Source organism: Schistocerca piceifrons, chromosome 3 (assembly GCF_021461385.2).
Source record: "Schistocerca piceifrons isolate TAMUIC-IGC-003096 chromosome 3, iqSchPice1.1, whole genome shotgun sequence".
Taxonomy (NCBI): Eukaryota; Metazoa; Arthropoda; class Insecta; order Orthoptera; family Acrididae; genus Schistocerca; species Schistocerca piceifrons.
In genome coordinates, this window is record NC_060140.1 from 369,717,708 (window position 1) to 369,734,864 (window position 17,157).

Consider the following 17,157-nt stretch of genomic DNA (forward strand, 5'->3'; position numbering starts at 1 on the left):
GATAGTCTCTGTTGGCTGAGGAAATTCCATGCTTCCAAGATTATTGTGTTTACGTAAGAGGTGTGTAGATCGAGTTTTTTTGTTATTGTTTTGAAAATGAACTGTAAAAATCGATCATCTGTGTGGAATTTTTTCAAGAAAGTGGGGATAATAGTCAGTTTGTAAAGTGTACCATCTGCATTAAAGATTATAAACATGATCAGGGATTAGGATTAATTTAAGAGACCACTTAAATGGAAGCATGGTGAAAAATTAGGAATCACAAATTAGTAATAGAATTCAAAGGTGAGGGATCAACTTGTGAGGTAGATCAAATGCAAGAGGTGCAACCAAAAGAATCGAGAAGCTCTATAAAAATTATTTAAACAGAAGTTAGTTCCACAGCACCAGTTCAAATATAAAAAAAGAACTTGATTCTCTTTATGCACAAATGATGGCTATCAATATGCTGCTGTACAGAACTTCTGACTATCAAGGTTTGAAAAAAATTTGGACAGCAGATATGAGTTGCCAGATAAAAGCACACTTGAATGTTCACTGATTTCAAAACTATAGGAAGAGATAAAAACTAAATTACAGAAAGCCCTTACAAAATCTAATTGTTTTTAGCATTACAAAGGGCATGTGGAAAAGCAATGCGAATGAAGGCATACTGCCACTGACTTGCCACTTTATTATAGATGAAAAATTAGTTTCACCCATATTAAAAGTGATAAAAACTGCAGATCATCACAATGCAGAATCGATGCACGTCAGTAACTTTTTTTTTGCCATGCTGAGTTTCGTTTCTTGTAAGGTATTTCTTGGCAGTTTCACCCCTTCCTTCCCGGCCCCCACTCCCCCACCCCCCCTCCCTGCCACCCTTCTCGTAAATAGAAATCTGAAGCCATAGTGTCATTTGTGTTCTGTTTACAGATACTGCCAACCGTAACAAATCATTGAATAATTGTGTTACAACAGTCTTAATATATTTTCTTATTCATTACTACAAATAAGCAACATATTTGAACATATATGTCTCTATAATGCACTTTCTCAAAACATTTGTTATTTCAGCACCCAAAGTTTTCACTTGAAGTTGTGAGATAGCAGACTAACAAGTGAGAAACGAACGTGAACCCTAACACCATCTGAACTGAAATTAATAAAGCATAGCAAAATCAGCTGGTAGTGTCTTTACAATTACTGTGTTGCTGTCTTCCAGGTATATAAACAACTTGCGTTTGTGGTGATTTATGTGGAAGTGCTCCCATTGTGTTAGCAAATCGGAACAGAATCAAAACTTTCAGTGTTTATAAAACAGTGTCTATATTAATGCATATATGTGCCAAATGACTAACCATTGCAAGTTGTAAATATAGGCCTTACTAATCGAATTGGAACTTTCCAGTGATAATGGAAAATACTCAGCTACTGTGTAATCGAAGCTGTCGTATCGCCACTACAGTGAAGCAGACGAAACACTATCTATCAGGTTCCGTCAAGTGCAAACTTTGAGTGGCACAGGTATATTATAGGAATACATTGGTATGATGGATGAAGGTGCCAGCACTGCTGTCTCTCGCCACACCTTTCTTTACCCTTCATTAATACCATATTGCAGTCTTTATGCCATTCTGTGAGCTTCCCCCGATGAAAGGCGAAACACCCAACAAAACTTCTACGAGCTACACACTTTATGTTGACTGCACTAAGATCACAAGTGCTACCAACCTCAGTGATATAGCAGCTGTAGCACTGTAGTACAGTGATGGCCCTTTTGTTTTGCACTGAGTGTCAGCTCAACAGAGAAAAAACATAACGAGTGAAGAAGCCACCCTTGACTCTTCAACGCATTTTCAATCTAGTTATTCCCATGTGCAGTCTACACTGTATCTGCTGCAGTTCATCAGCAAGCATGCACACCTAAGGTAGCAGCATTGCGTAGGAGACCAGTAAACACTTCCCCTCTCGCATCCCTATTCCTTATGGTGACCTACCTCTTCTTCTTCTTCTTCTTCTTCTTCTTCTTCTTCTTCTTCTTTTTCTTCTTCTTCCTCTTCCTCCTTTCCCCATCCTTCTAAGACACTGAAGCTCAACATAACATCGACAAGTAATATATTGGCCCAATTTTTATGAGAACTATTTTTTTATATATGAAAGTAATTTTCCAGATAACAAGATGTTGAAAAAAAGAAGTTTTTTGACAATATTATGCAAACTTTTGGACATACTGCCAGGCTACTTTAGCATTACATTTTTTCAGGTCAAAATCAAATCTTAGTAGAAAACAATATCCATGATAAGACAGTAGTAGTTACTATAGACAACACTGCAGTTATTGAAAAAACTGCCTAAATTTTAAGGATTTGACGTTCACCCTGTTTTGCCCACTGCATCAACTTAACAGTAATGACTTTTTCAAAGCAGAAACATTTTTCAAAATTTTATTGAAATTAAAGGCTATTGTGGCTTTCTTTCATAACTTAACACTAGCCAGTGACAAACTGCACCATGTTAAAAAAAAGCAAACAAAAAAGAACTGAGACTGATATAAGAAATGCCAACTCGATCGAACAGCTCATCCCACGTGCTCATAAGAATTTAAGAAGTACTTGAACGTTCTGAAGTGGCAACAACAACAAACTCAGGGGAGTCATATCACTGCTTCCTCAATTATACTTCTTATACAAGGTATTGCTGCAAATTTTTCACGCTTGTAAGGTACCTGAACAACTAGTTAAGGACAAAGTGTTCTGGATTCCTTGATTAAATCAATCAATGAAAAAATGAAACCATTTAACACATTGACTGTTAATGTGCTTGTGACATTATTAGATCCCAGGTTTAAACAACTTGTTAAGGACATTTCAAGAGGCAGAGGACACTTCACAGAGAGTATGCTGCTATCACTGCGTCAACTACAAGGATAATATCTCAAAGAGAAGTGCTAATATGTCTACTGATACGTCTAACAGTTTGAAATTGGATGATCTACTTTTTGTGCCCAATTAGCATCAGCATAATGTCAATGTCGTTACACCAATCAGTGATTCCATAATTGACCTACATCAGTATTTTGAAAAACCTGTAGTAGACAAGCATGCTTGCGTATTAGAATATTATGCAAAATCAAATAGTGTGTTGCAATGCAATGGCCATTAAATTTTTGTGGTGTCCAGCGACTTCGGTTCTTGCAGAGAGGGTTTCCTCCAAGGGAGGGTAAATAATTACTTAAAAAGGCAACAGACTGAAGCAGAAAAATTTAAACACCTTATGTGTATCTTTTAATGTTGTATTTTAAACAACAGACTAAAGGACAATAATTTACATACCTTACTTTTTATAAAACAAAATTTGCAAATCTTGTTGTTTTTTTAAGCAATAAAAATTCTTAGAAAGGTATTTTTCATTTGAAATACCTTCACAAAACAATTGATAGTTAATCATACATCGATAGTTTTTAAAAATACTGTCGATAATATTGGATGTGTCAACTGTCAATGTTTAAAAATGTAACACTACCTGTACCAAATAGGACTAACAGGTGACATTAAATGTACACAGAGAAGGGCAGTACAAATGGTAACAGTTTGTTTAATTCATGGGAGAGTGTCGCAGATATACCGAAAGAATTGAACGGGCAGCCTCTTGAAGACAGGCATGAACTATCCTGAGAAAATCTATTAACAAAGTTTCAAGAACTGGCTATAAATGATGACTCTAAGAATATACTACAATCCCCTATGTATTGTTCACATAGGGATCATAAAGATAACACTAGAATAATTACTGAATGCACATGGCATTCAAACAGCCGTTCTTTCTGCACTCCATACTTGAATGGAATGGGAAAACACCCTAATAACTGGCACAATGGGATGTATCCTCTGCCATGCACCTCACAGTGGTTTGCAGATTTATTTATTTACTCGTATGGTTGACATACAGAGTAAAATTACAGGTATATAACATTAGTAATACTATATATAACAGGAATATGAAAATACAAAACTACGTACAAAATTAACTAAATGTCAATATGTAGGTTTCTGATCCATGTAAGAGATGTATTGTTAGCTTTCATGAGGTTGCTCCAACTCCCCTGGTAGGAATGCCAGGGGCATTCATCTCTAATGTGCTTGATTGTCTGGTTTGGAGCCCCACAGTCACAATCTGGAGACTCTGTAGCACTCCATTTGTAAAGAGAGTCTGTGCATCATCCATGCCCAGTGCAAGCTCTGTTCAATTTGACCCACAGTTTCCTGTGGAGTTCTGTGACAGCAGTATCACAATTATACTTTCAAAACCACTCATGCTCTTCAGGATTTTCAATAAATTGACAGCTCTGGTTCCACAGGTCTCTCAGCCCAGTATTACTAGCAACTAACTCTTTTGCTTGCTGTAATGGTGGTGGTGGTTTGCAGAGTAAACATGTAGATGTAGATGTGTTATATCATTAACTAAAACTGTACAACAGCCTAACACAGGAAGTTAAAAGATGTAAATGACCTTGGCATCTTTAATCAAAGAATTAAAAAGTATTTGTCAAATAACAGTTATTATAATATAAAGAAATACACTATGTGATCAAAAGTATCCCAACACCTGGCTGAAAATGACTTACAAGTTCATGGCACACTCCATCAGTAATGCTGGAATTCAGTATGGTATTGGTCCACCCTTAGCTTTGATGACAGCGTCCACTCTCGCAGGCATATGTTTAATCAGGTGCTGAAAGGTTTCTTGGGGAATGGCAGCCCATTCTTCACGGAGTGCTCCAACAAGGAGAGGTATCGATGTCAGTCGGTGAGGCCTGGCATGAAGTCAGCATACCAAAACATCCCAAAGATGTTCTATAGGATTCAGGTCAGGACTCTGTGTAGACCAGTCCGTTACAGGGATGTTATTGTCGTGTAACCACTCTGCCACAAGCTGTGCATTATGAACAGGTGCTTGATCATGTTGAAAGATGCAATTGTCATCCCTGAATTGCTCTTCGATGCCCCCTCCATGAAAAACATGACCACACCATAACACCACCACTTTCGAATTTTACTGTTGGTACTACACACGCTAGCAGGTGACATTCGCTGGGCATTTGCCATACCCACATCCTGCAATCTGATCACCACATTGTGTACTGTGATTCGTCACACCCCACAATGTTTTTCCACTGTTCAATCGTCTAATGTTTATGCTCCTTACACCAAGCAAGGCATCGTTTGGCATTTACCAGCATGATGTGTGACTTATAAGCAGCCGCTCGAACATGAAATCCAAGTTTTCTTACCTTCCTCCTAACTGTTGTAGTACTTGCAGTAGATCCTGATGCAGTTTGGAATTCCTGTGTGATGGTCTAGACAGAGTCTGTCTATTACACATTACGAACCTCTTCAACTGTCGGCAGTCCCTGTCAGTCAACATACAAGATCAGCCTGTCCACTTTTGTGCTGTATGTGTCCCTTCATGTTCCCATTTCACTATCACATTGGAAACAGTGGATCTAGGGATGTTTAGGAGTGTGGAAATTTCACATACAGATGTATGACACAAGTGACACCCAATCACCTGACTATGTTCAAAGTCCTTGAGTTCCGCAGAGTGCCCCTTTCTGCTCTCTCACAATGTCTAATGACTACCGAGTTCGCTTATAAGGAGTACTTGGCAGTAGGTGGCAGCACAATGCACCTAATATTTAAAAAAGTATGTTTTGGGGGTTTCCAGATACTTTTGATCACATAGTGTACTTAAAATAGCCCCCAAGAGCCAAAGAATCATCCTTAAACTGTAATATGTAACTTTATCCACAAAATGTACCATGTAGATAGAAACACTGAAGGACTACATATAAGAACTACAAAAAATGTAAGGAATTATTATGTTATTTACAAGAATATTTGTTATGTATGTATTTAATAAGAACCATTGTATCAAACTCTAATAGTTAAAGAATGAGATGACTCTTAACAAAAATAGCAAATCTGATTATGTTGGAGGATCTGATACAATCTCGCAATGCTTACGCAAAGTAATACAAACAAAGGAGCATGCATTGCAACATTATAAATTCAATATATTGATGTGACTAGAATACCTGGAACAACAAAAAATGAAATGAAATATAGACACTATCTAAAAATATGTGCAATATATGTAAACTAATGTTTAAACCCATATTTCTACAATTCATACACAGAAATGTAATTGTAATAATTGTGTAGCTATGCGTGAAAATTCAGGATTCATGTTAACATTAAAATTAGAGATGGTTCCAACAAATATTAACATTTATTAATTAAACATTATTGTGAAAAACTAATTCACGTATTTTGGCACTGATAACTGTTTTAAAAAGATTGCGACAAATTGTAAATCTAAATTCTGTCACTTGTTTTAGAAAACGAATCAAAATAACTGTTTCATATTTTGATTGTTGAAACACACAAAAGGACCAATGACAACAGCAGTGTATGGCTAATATTGACTTAGATTTTGTAGAATCAATGTTACATCATCTTTGTTGTGGAAATAAACAAGTTATGAAGTATATTTATGTTTAGCCATATATTTACTTGATTTGATTAACCTGATGTCTCAATAAAGGGTTCCATTTTTCATTACCGGTGGAGAGTAATGCAACAAAGCACGAGTATCCAGTACTGACACCCAGAAAAGATAGTTAATTTTACATCCTTACATCATATATTGTACCATGGAAGAATAAATAAATAAAAAAGAAATGAATAACTCCATCACTCACTGAAACATTATTGGTGCTATTATACTTAGGAGACAGCTCTAACAAGGCCTGGAATTTTTGATACACATGAAATCTTTTTAATTATTTTACATGTTCTAACTGGAGATGGGCACTAGTAAGGGTATCTTTAGCTGACCTGTTAGTTAGTACAAGCTCTAAACATCATTGATTCATATGATCAGGCTGTAGTTAAAATATTCACATAGTTTCTCATGTATACGGTATCTTCCACAGCTGTTCATTCATCTTGACCATATACTAGAAGCTCAAAATTAAATAAATTAATTACAACAATGGTTGCATAGAATTTTCTCTTATAGTCTGTACATCAAATGCATTCTGTATCTGCCATAAAAAGAACATACCTTAAATGTTTTTTTCATGTCACTGCTTCTGTATTCCCTTAATGCATTATCGACAACACCTTGCATCCACTGATGAACTTTCGACCTTAACATAAAGCCTTTTTCATCAAACCACTTCTTCACTTTTGTTTTGACTGTATCATTCCTGTAAAAAAATATGAGAAGAAAAAATATCTGTTTCAACACAAACTTTTGATATCACTGTAATGAAGTTTACACAATACAAATGTCTTTTCACTGCCAGCATACAATGAGCTAACTTTATCAAATGCACCACTATAGTATTCAGATAATAAAGACAATTAGTGAAATACTATAAGCAAAACAAAATAAATTAATAAACAAAACAAACTAATAAAATGTTGCTCCATTCACAGGGCATAACATTTTTATTTTCGATGAATACTTGTCATATAGATCATTATATCAGGTTCTGGAAATCAAAAAGCCTTTGAATCAGCCACATATTTTCAAAATTACTCCATTTCTGAGAGCTCTATCATCAGTGAACAGTGTTGTATGGGGTGAAACATTTTTCAGGAATCTACAAAAATTGAAATTATCAATTATTTGCATACCCTGGTTGTGACATACAAAAAATTTGAAAAAAAAAATGGGCATTTGAAACACACATTGTTAAAAGAAGCCATTATACTTGTGCATACAATATACTGTACACACATTTACTGATAATTTTGAACGTATTGTTGGTGGCAATCTGACAGAAGACATTCCACTGTTTTCTATCACAGAAGACACAAAAAGTTCAAATTAAAAGTAATCTAAGAAAGTGGTTATTTTCACAGGGTACTAACAAGGGAATGCTCCAATCCAACTTGTGGAAATCAACCCTGAAATTGTTTTATGCTGGAAGAATACAACAAAAGAAATGCACTATCAAAATTTTACCTCTAATATCCGCTGCAAATATTGCTAAACTCGTGAACCACCAATGACAGCGGTTTGTACAGCCCTTCCTGCCTAGCATGTGATTCATCATGACGAGACAACCTAGTAATTTTGTAATTTGTAATTGCCTCATAGAGTTACTATCCAGCGTGACACAAGTGAATTTGAAGCACTTAAACTATACAAAAAATGTCATATATCATTAATGTTTTGAGTATGAGGCAGTTCATACTGACAGCAGAATTCTTGTATGTGAAATTCTTATAAAGGTGACTAGCAGAGGAAAATAAATCGAGGCAGTGTCTGATGTTACATTACAGACAACTTCCATCAAGCATGACTTTAATATATTTAAAATGAAGGATTTCTTACACACTCATCATTTTATAACAACTGCTGCAGCAAAGTCTTTATGATACGTTTTGAATAATGTATATTTTACTAACAATGAAACTGTTCCTTGTTTATTCCCCATAGGCATCACAATAAAGTTAAGTGTCACCTGAATGACAAAAACTAACATTTCCCTTACACCAAGCATACCTGATGAAAGAAAAATTAATGTTTTCAGGCACATCACAGTAATTATTAGTTTTATTTCGACAGAATTATGCTGGAGTAAGAAATAGTCCTCCCAGTTGCTCTGCTTGTTGTGCTGCATACCGACCATATTTCAAGCAATTCGTGAAATGTGCCAATGAAAACTGATAATGCACAAATACTCGCCTGATTAACCTCAAATGCAACAGAGTTATGGGAAATTGTCCAACAATTTCATTTAAAACACTTTTCACAGCGAAAAAAATTCTTTCTTGAGAGTCAAACTGGCTATTCCACATGGAATCTGAATTATATCAACAGTCTTACTGAAAGACAGATGTATTGTTATGTCCAAGCCAAGGATCCAACAAAAGCAATGAATTAATTTCTGCAACTCCTTAGAAACCATTTTAAATGAAATGTTGAAAATTATTCTTTACTCTTTATCCAGATTTTGATAGGTCAAATGCCACTGAACAGCTCTTTTTTTTATTTTTGGTCCTAATGTGCCTCGACATCCCTGAAGACAGATACAAAGCTACAGAAACAGTAATCCACTCATGGTTATCACTGTTCTTGTATATGAAAGTGTCATAGCATTAATTGATTGAAGAACAGACTGTCTTTTTTCCACCTCAAAATGATTAACTGCAGTTTGCTTGCAATTCTTTCATAAAACCTTGTTGATTGACATTAGACACAGCAGATGTGGGGATAACAGCAAACTTCGGCTTCACATCAGCTACAAATTAATAGCTTCTTCTCTATACTTTCACTTGAAGTAAATTTCATTGTTTGGCAACTTCCTTATGACTTCTTGAATATATTCATCTCAATTGTGACTTGGAGAGCCCAGTCTCTTAGATCTCCATTGGTAATGGTGCACTGTCTCTCACCAACAGCTCTACATGGTTCATGTTTCAAGAAAAGTCCTCTAAAGTTCACAGGTTTATTAATTGGGTGGGAGGGAGGGGGTAACAGAACTTTTCGGCCAAGCTGCACAGTAGATCTTTCGGCCAATTTTCCTTTCACATTTTTTGCTAATTTCATTTTGGTGCATATTTACTACTTTGTATAAGTCTTTCTTCCATTTATGCAGTTCACAGTCAGCTTTTTTCGAAGTAAAACCTGCTTTGCACATGGGATACCATTAAGTGTTAAACATGATGAATATTAATTCCATATTATCTCCAATCATAATACTTTCACTACCACAACAGCAACTGGCTATTATTATGGATATTAATGAGTTTCAAATTTGATTCTACAGTAAGTGTGGACAATTGTTTCAGAGGATATCAATGAAAGCTGAAATTGGATTTACACACTGGGGTTGCACTGAGTTGTGTGATCTGCTTGCCAATGCACCATCAACCAAGGATATGCACCTGTCAAATTGCACATGAACAGTGCACAACAGTTCCAGTTCAGATTCAGATTCTTTATTAGTCATTCAGCATTGTTACATGCAATAGACTTCGTCAGTTCACTTAACATATTAATTTTACAAAAAAAAAAAAAAAATTACATATTTAAGTTGATATTGGGCATTTCTAAAAATTCTTCTAATGAATAGAATGGATTAGTTAACAAGAAGTTATGAACATTGTCTTTAAATAATTTGTCAGGCTTGATTGACCCATTTTTAGACAATTTGTTATATATTTTAATTGCCATATACTTATGACTATTGTTAGTTTTAGCTAATCTATTTTGTGGCAACAGCAGAGAAGTACACGTTCTTGTATAGTAGCCATGTCTTTTATTTGTTACACTTAAATTAGGTAGTTCAGCAAGTATGTAGTTAACACTGTCAAGAATATATAAATTAATTACTGTTAAAATTCTATATTTAGTGAACAATGGTTTACAATGTGTTCTATTATCTACATTAGCCATTACTCTGATTGCTTTCTTCTGGATCACCATAATTTCATTTATTTTTCTGCTGTTTCACCAGAGTATTAACCCATACCTTAAAACAGATTGCAAAAAGGCAAAGTACGCTGTCCTTACATACTCAAATGTCACACAACACATCAGTCTCTTCAACAAATATATAACTCTTGACAACCTAACCACTATGTGATCAACATGAGAGTTCCATGTTTGACTGTTGTCAAGTACAATACCTAAAAACTTTGCCTTTTGTTTTTCTATTTTTGTAGTCTTTGATAGACTGAACCACATATTCTGGGTCTTTTCCTCATTTAATAGCAGACCATTGGCATTAAACCATGATGTTGCATTTTCTTTTGCCAATTTCATATCACTTACAAGGTTATCAAGTACATGGTTTACAGATAGAAAAGTTGTGTCATCTGCATACATATATGTATTTACATCTATATTTCCTGGTAAGTCATTTATGTGTACAAGGAAAAGAAGTGGTCCCAATTTAGATCCCAGTGGCACTCCATGTCGAACCTCGAGTATGTTTGACAGATGACTTCCTGAACTCACCACCTGGTTCCTTTTATTGAGGTATGATTTGATGAGTTTTAAACTTTTATCACATATTCCATAGTACTCAAGTTTAGAGAGCAGAAGTGAGTGGTCAACACAGTCAAAAGCTTTGCTCAGATCACATAAGGTTACCTGTGCGTGCGCATGGTCCTCAAATGCTGCTAGAATGTCTCTGACTAAGAGCTCTATGGCATGTATAGCTGACCTTCCTTTTCTGTAACCAAACTGTGATGCACTTAACATACCATTTAGTTCTAGGTACTCATACATCTGCTTATATATTATGCCTTCAAAGACTTTTCCTAGTACTGGAATTAGTGAAATTGGTCTGTAGTTTGCAGGGTCTGATTTGACACCCTTCTTAAAGACTGGAGTTACCTTGGATAGTTTGAGAGGATCAGGAAAAAACCCTTCTATGAGACACAGGTTTATAGAATATGTTAATGGTGCTACAATGTAATGTATGATTTCTTTCAATAGATTGTTTGACATATTAAAAATATCTGTATTGTATGAATTTTTCATTTCTTTGACTATTTTAAGAACTTCATGTTGGCATACCTCTTTGAAATGTTTCAATGATGATCCGGCCCTATCATGATTTAGGTTTGCTCTCTTCAGATAATCTATACATGTTACATTAGGTTTACTGATCAGCTTTTTGATATCATCAGCACAGCTTACAAAATATTTACTGAATGTATCTGCTGGTATTGGGACTGTCTTGTCGAAGTTTCTGACTGCACCTTTAACAGTATTAATTACTGACCAGGCTGTTTTGGATTGTTTTTTACTATTTTTTATGAAATTTGTGTTGTATCTTAGTTTCGCTAATTGCAACTCTTTCTTATACAGTTTCTTAGTGATTTTTTCGAGATCCTTAATTTCATTAGAATTGTTTACTTTGGCAAGGCGCTTCAACAGCAGTAGCTTATTTTTTAGATTCTCCAGTTCTTTGGTGTACCAAAATTTACCTTTTCTTGTTTTATGGTATTTCTTTTGAACAAGATGGGCTTTTAAAATACCTGCTAAGTAATTGTGGAATGTTTCATAAACTGTTTGGGCACTGGAATCACAGTTTTGAAATAATTTGTCCCAGTTTGTTATGCTCAACTGATGTGTTAGTTTTATGAGATTGTGTTTTGTTAATTATTAAGGTATTAGATTTTGTTAATTTTTGTCCAGTCTTGCTCTCATCCCTTTTTATAAAATGTCTTAACTTTACTGTTAACATGGAGTGGTCTGAGAAAACAAACTCCTTTGCCTTGGTGGAGTACATATCACGAGCACAGTTGACAAAAGCATTATCCAAGCACGCTTGTAGTCTTGTTGGTTCTGAATTTACATGATGGAAGTTGTGCTGCCTTAGCATATTCAGTAGCTTATTTACACTGGGTTTGTTACATGTTACATCAAAGCTTGAATTAAAGTCTCCCCCAATTACAGTTACATACTGTTTCCATTTCGTTGTGTAGCAGAGTACACTGTCTAAAATTATCTAAAAAAGTTTTATCATCTGAGTCAGGGGAATGGTAGATACATACTATGATAAGTTTCATTATATAACATATGATCCCGGTAATTTCAAAGTGTTTCTCTACACATGCCCAACTAAGATCTAGTTCTCTACACTCTATTTCATTTGAAACATAGATAACAGTACCACCATTACGGTACTGAGATCTGCAAAAACTGTTTCCATATTTATAACCTTCTGGTACATAGTATTGTATTTGTTCTGGTTTAAGCCAATGTTCTGATAGACATAAGAAAGAATACTTATTCTGTGGCAATGACTCATCCAGAATTTCAACTTTATTTTCAAGACCCTGAATGTTTAAAAATAGGATGTTGTTGTGACTTATCTGTGAGTTAGCAGGCTGGTTTTTCACATTTTTATTTTCTTCTTGGCTTGAAACCATAAAAAATTATCACTGAATGACACAGATGTATTTTTCCTTTGGCTCCTCCTTAAGCATTGCTGTGTTGCTGCTCCAGTCGTTGTTGGTTCTGTTACTGCTGCTGCTTCTGCTGATAATGATGATGCTGCTGCTGTTTCACTTATTTCTGGTGTTTGTTGTTCCATAACTGCTGTGCCTTTCTGTGAATTAATAACATTTGGAGTGTTCACTTGCATTAATAAAATTTCACATTTGTCTTGGAGAGGTGTAGCTTCACTGATAGCAGATTTCATATTGGATTCTACAGGATACACACACTTCCTGTCCATGAGAGGTATGACTTTTCTATCATCACACTGCACATTTGAGATTTTATTTACAAGTTCTAAAATTTTGGTTACTATTACGTTTTTTCCAAGTACATTTAGATGGGAACCATGTTTTGTGTGAAATCTTTCCCTAAATTGCTGATGTTCACAAATGTTACATTTTCAAACCGCTTGCAAATATTTTGCATCTCTTTATTTGCAGTTTCAATTTCTTTATTTACACAGGACCATTCTATCAAGTCATAACGGTGCGGCACTGAAAAAACAATAACATTTGTTCCTCTCAGCTCATACAGTTTTCTTTTTAGCGAGATTAAGAGATCGTTTTTTTCGTTCCTAGCTATATCATTTGATCCCACCAGGAAGATGGAAAAGTCCTTTTTGCTCAATGAGGAAATTCTTTCTTGACTCATTGACGTAGCAGCACTGAATTTTGCTCCTGGTTTTATTGTACAGTTAAAACTAAAATTCTGACTACTTGTATGCCGAAATTCAGCGGCTGTATTTCGTCCTTGGCTGTCGGCATACAGTTCAATTTTACCGGTTCTTGCTGTTCCGAGATTACCTGTTTCCTGACTATCTTTACAGTAAGCGAAGTCTTGTTTGGCACTATTTATTGTGTCTTTTTTGCTAACACATGTCGATATTGTCTCAGTAGAGCAGCTTAGCGGTGGAAGATTTTTCGTGAGCACTTTCGCATATGATCTTTTACTTAACTGCTGCTGAAATATTCCATGTTTTACCTTATTCACAAAGTCGTTTGGTTTTCCACATGGTACACTCGCACTGTTAACTTCACTTTCACAATCCGTAGTCGAAAGAGCTTGAAAGTAATTTTCGTTCACTATATTTATGTTTCTTTCGCCGTTTTCTGTATCTTGCATTATCTGTTTGCGTCTTTTGTACTTCACTTCCGTCCAATTCTCCGACATATTCGTACTTTCATGGCGCGAGTTTTTCATGTTCCGTTCACTTTTTTCTTCTTTAAGTTTCTTGATATCCATCTTCAAGGAACTGATAATAAATTGTAGACTAGACACCCGTTTGCTGAGCATGTATGTGTCTCCAGCTGCCCACCAACCTATGAATTTGGCAATTTTCCATATTTTTTAAAAATACTAGCACAGTGGATCTTAACAATTAAAATTTTAACAGGGACTTTCTTTTAGTGGATTATTACCGTATAAAAAGTTTCAGGGCATGTTTTAACACATCACATTGGACCATTCCCACGTAGGTATAAAACAACAGACCACCACCAGACCACCGACAGTTTCCATGGTTTTCCACACTTCTTACCTACTTGTCATCCATCTGAGTATAAACACGTTGGTTTTTTATTTTGGCCCCACACTGATTGTCTGACCTGTTTAATGCAAGCTACTGATCTTATAAGCCAAGTACTAATTTTTTGGGATTTTCTGAAGGTCTTTTACTAATGTGTATTTGTGAATAAAAGGCACAGATATTATATTTGTATATACTAGAATGGACAAGAACCTTGAGGTATGCTGATTCGGAAAAGAACAGGTGACATTCTTGTATTCTAAATTAACTAAGGGCTGAATATTAAAGACAGTTGTTCTCCTGAAGATCATCAGTCATAAATATCACCACTTTGCTACAATTATTCTTTAATTATCACAACTGGAAAGCTGTTTTCTTATAGTCATAGTACAATGCGTTAAGCAGGAGATTCAAAAACTGGACAGTGAGTCTGTTTCAACTGCCACCCAGGGTGCAATTATTGGGCATCATAATAATGTCTTTCCTTCCCTCAGATGTATATTTTGGGAATGGCATCCAATGCATGCACATCCTTGTGTGTGTGTGTGTGTGTGTGTGTGTGTGTGTGTGTGTGTGTGTGTGTGTAAATTTTTTGGAAGCTTTTTTCTTTTTATTGAAATATATTTGCTCGATATATTTTAGTATGTGTAGATGAAATCACATTCATGTACAGGATGTCCCTAAAGTTTAAGGTCAAAATTATACAGATGGACAGATTCTTAAAGTGAATACTTTGTTTACTGACAAAAAACTTACATCTTACATCAAGAACTCAACCTCAAAACAACTCTTCAAAATGATGAGCACCAGTCACAACACAAGCATTATAATGCCACAAAATGTTGCCACCCCTGTTAAGTACCCTGTAGTAAAATCACACACAGTTTCTCTAAGGTTTCTACTGGGGCTGCATACACCGACAACTTCATGTAGTCTCCAGAAACAATTTCACTGTGGCCACATAAAATATGATCATACATTAATTTTCAAGGTAGTACCACAAACGCTGACGGGGCGGGGGAGGGGGGGGGGGGGGGGGGAGCCCTACTACTACCAACATATGCTTCATTCACATCACTCATTCCAGTAAAAGTACTGCCACTGTTTCCTTATTTCAAAATACTCAATTCTGGTCTACTCTAAATACCGTTGTTAATTAGTCTAAAGTTAGTAACTTGTATGTCCCAGGGATTTACTTCTATTTTTACATGATACTCTAATAGGCACTTGAACATATGTTTCATATTTTTAATATTGACGGTTTTATAAATATATATATATAATAATTCATGAAGAGGAAAAGCTGTTACCAAAAATCTCGAAAAGTTCTTAACCAACTTATTTCAAATTTTTACACGATACTCTAATTAACACTAACATGGACAAAGGACATATTTTTTAAACAACAATGCACAAGTTTTCCATTTCTGGATGTTCATCTTACTGCGTGGACAAGTGACTTCAGCTGATGATATATATGAGGAAAAAATACCACCACAGCTATATCTTGAGAATGTCTTTATTCTACCACACAATTAGTTTTGGTGGCACATTACCACCATCCTCATTGAAGGCAACACGATGTCAAATACAGACTCCTGATAAAGCCCATGTGTGCTTGTATCAAGGATCCCATAGTAAATGTGCCAATGAAATATAACACTCTTTTGGCACTGGTGAGGCCCGTGGATGGCGGTAATGTGCCGTCAAAATTAGTCGTGATAAAATAAAGGCATTCTCAAGATACGGCTGTGGTGGTATTTTTTTTTCCCTCATTTACGAGATTTCTGTTTGTGAGACAGAAAATGCTGTGCTCTGAAATGTGCAATTTTGTTTTCTATCTCTCAGTCAGTTTTAACCATGACAGCAGGGCATTTAAGCCATTAGACAAATTGTACACAACTATGTATTGCTTGTTTTCTTTTTCTCCCTCGCAGTTTGTTTTAACAGCAAACAGAAAAGTTGAATTTATGGCTTATCAGCTCCCAACTGATTTACACATTCATTTTAAGTGACTTCAATTCCCAATCAGGGTTTCACTGGCTGTAACAACAAACAAGACTCAAGGTCAGTGAGAGGGAGTAAGAGGAGATGGACAATGATTGGGGAGAGGGGGAGGAATGAGGAATTGCACATAGAAACGAAAGAGGAGATGGACAGAGAGACAGAAACAGGGAGAGGAGGTGATGGATAGAGGAAGAGAAGGAGGAGATAATAAAAGAAGGGGAGAGGTGGAGATGGACAGAGAGATGGGGGAGGAGGAGGTTCCCATACAAATTTCGCAATTGTGAAGCATTGCTGAGTTCACTAGTGTTATTGCAAATTCAGAAGTTTTAGATTGCATTTAAGTTAAGTTTATTATCCATTGGGTCCTTTATATCACTGAGTAAGGGATCAGAGATTTTAGGGCTAAATACCTCACCCCCTTCTCTGCCATACTACTGATAACTGATCTGTACTGTTAAGTCATTTCTCTTTCTAGTATTAGTGAAGTTTCTTAATTGTTAACACAAAAATTCATAAGGAAGTTAATGTACTGTGATGCTGCAGTCAGTTAACTTAAAAAGTTTTAAGGAAGAGAATGCCACTTTCTTCCTCAACGATGTGCTCCCCATAAC

The 17,157-nt window shown here is 35.7% G+C and overlaps 1 protein-coding gene across 3 annotated transcripts in view; it reads right to left on the bottom strand.

The window, feature by feature from the left end:
* The window catches only part of LOC124788094 (cyclic GMP-AMP synthase-like receptor), a 231,461-nt gene that overhangs the window by 106,350 nt on the left and 107,954 nt on the right, over window positions 1-17,157 (bottom strand). For all 3 annotated transcript variants that reach the window (XM_047255196.1, XM_047255197.1, XM_047255200.1), the window contains exon 5: window positions 7,108-7,252. In XM_047255196.1, the coding sequence (XP_047111152.1) occupies window positions 7,108-7,252 (145 nt within the window). The remainder of the gene's footprint in view (window positions 1-7,107; window positions 7,253-17,157) is intronic.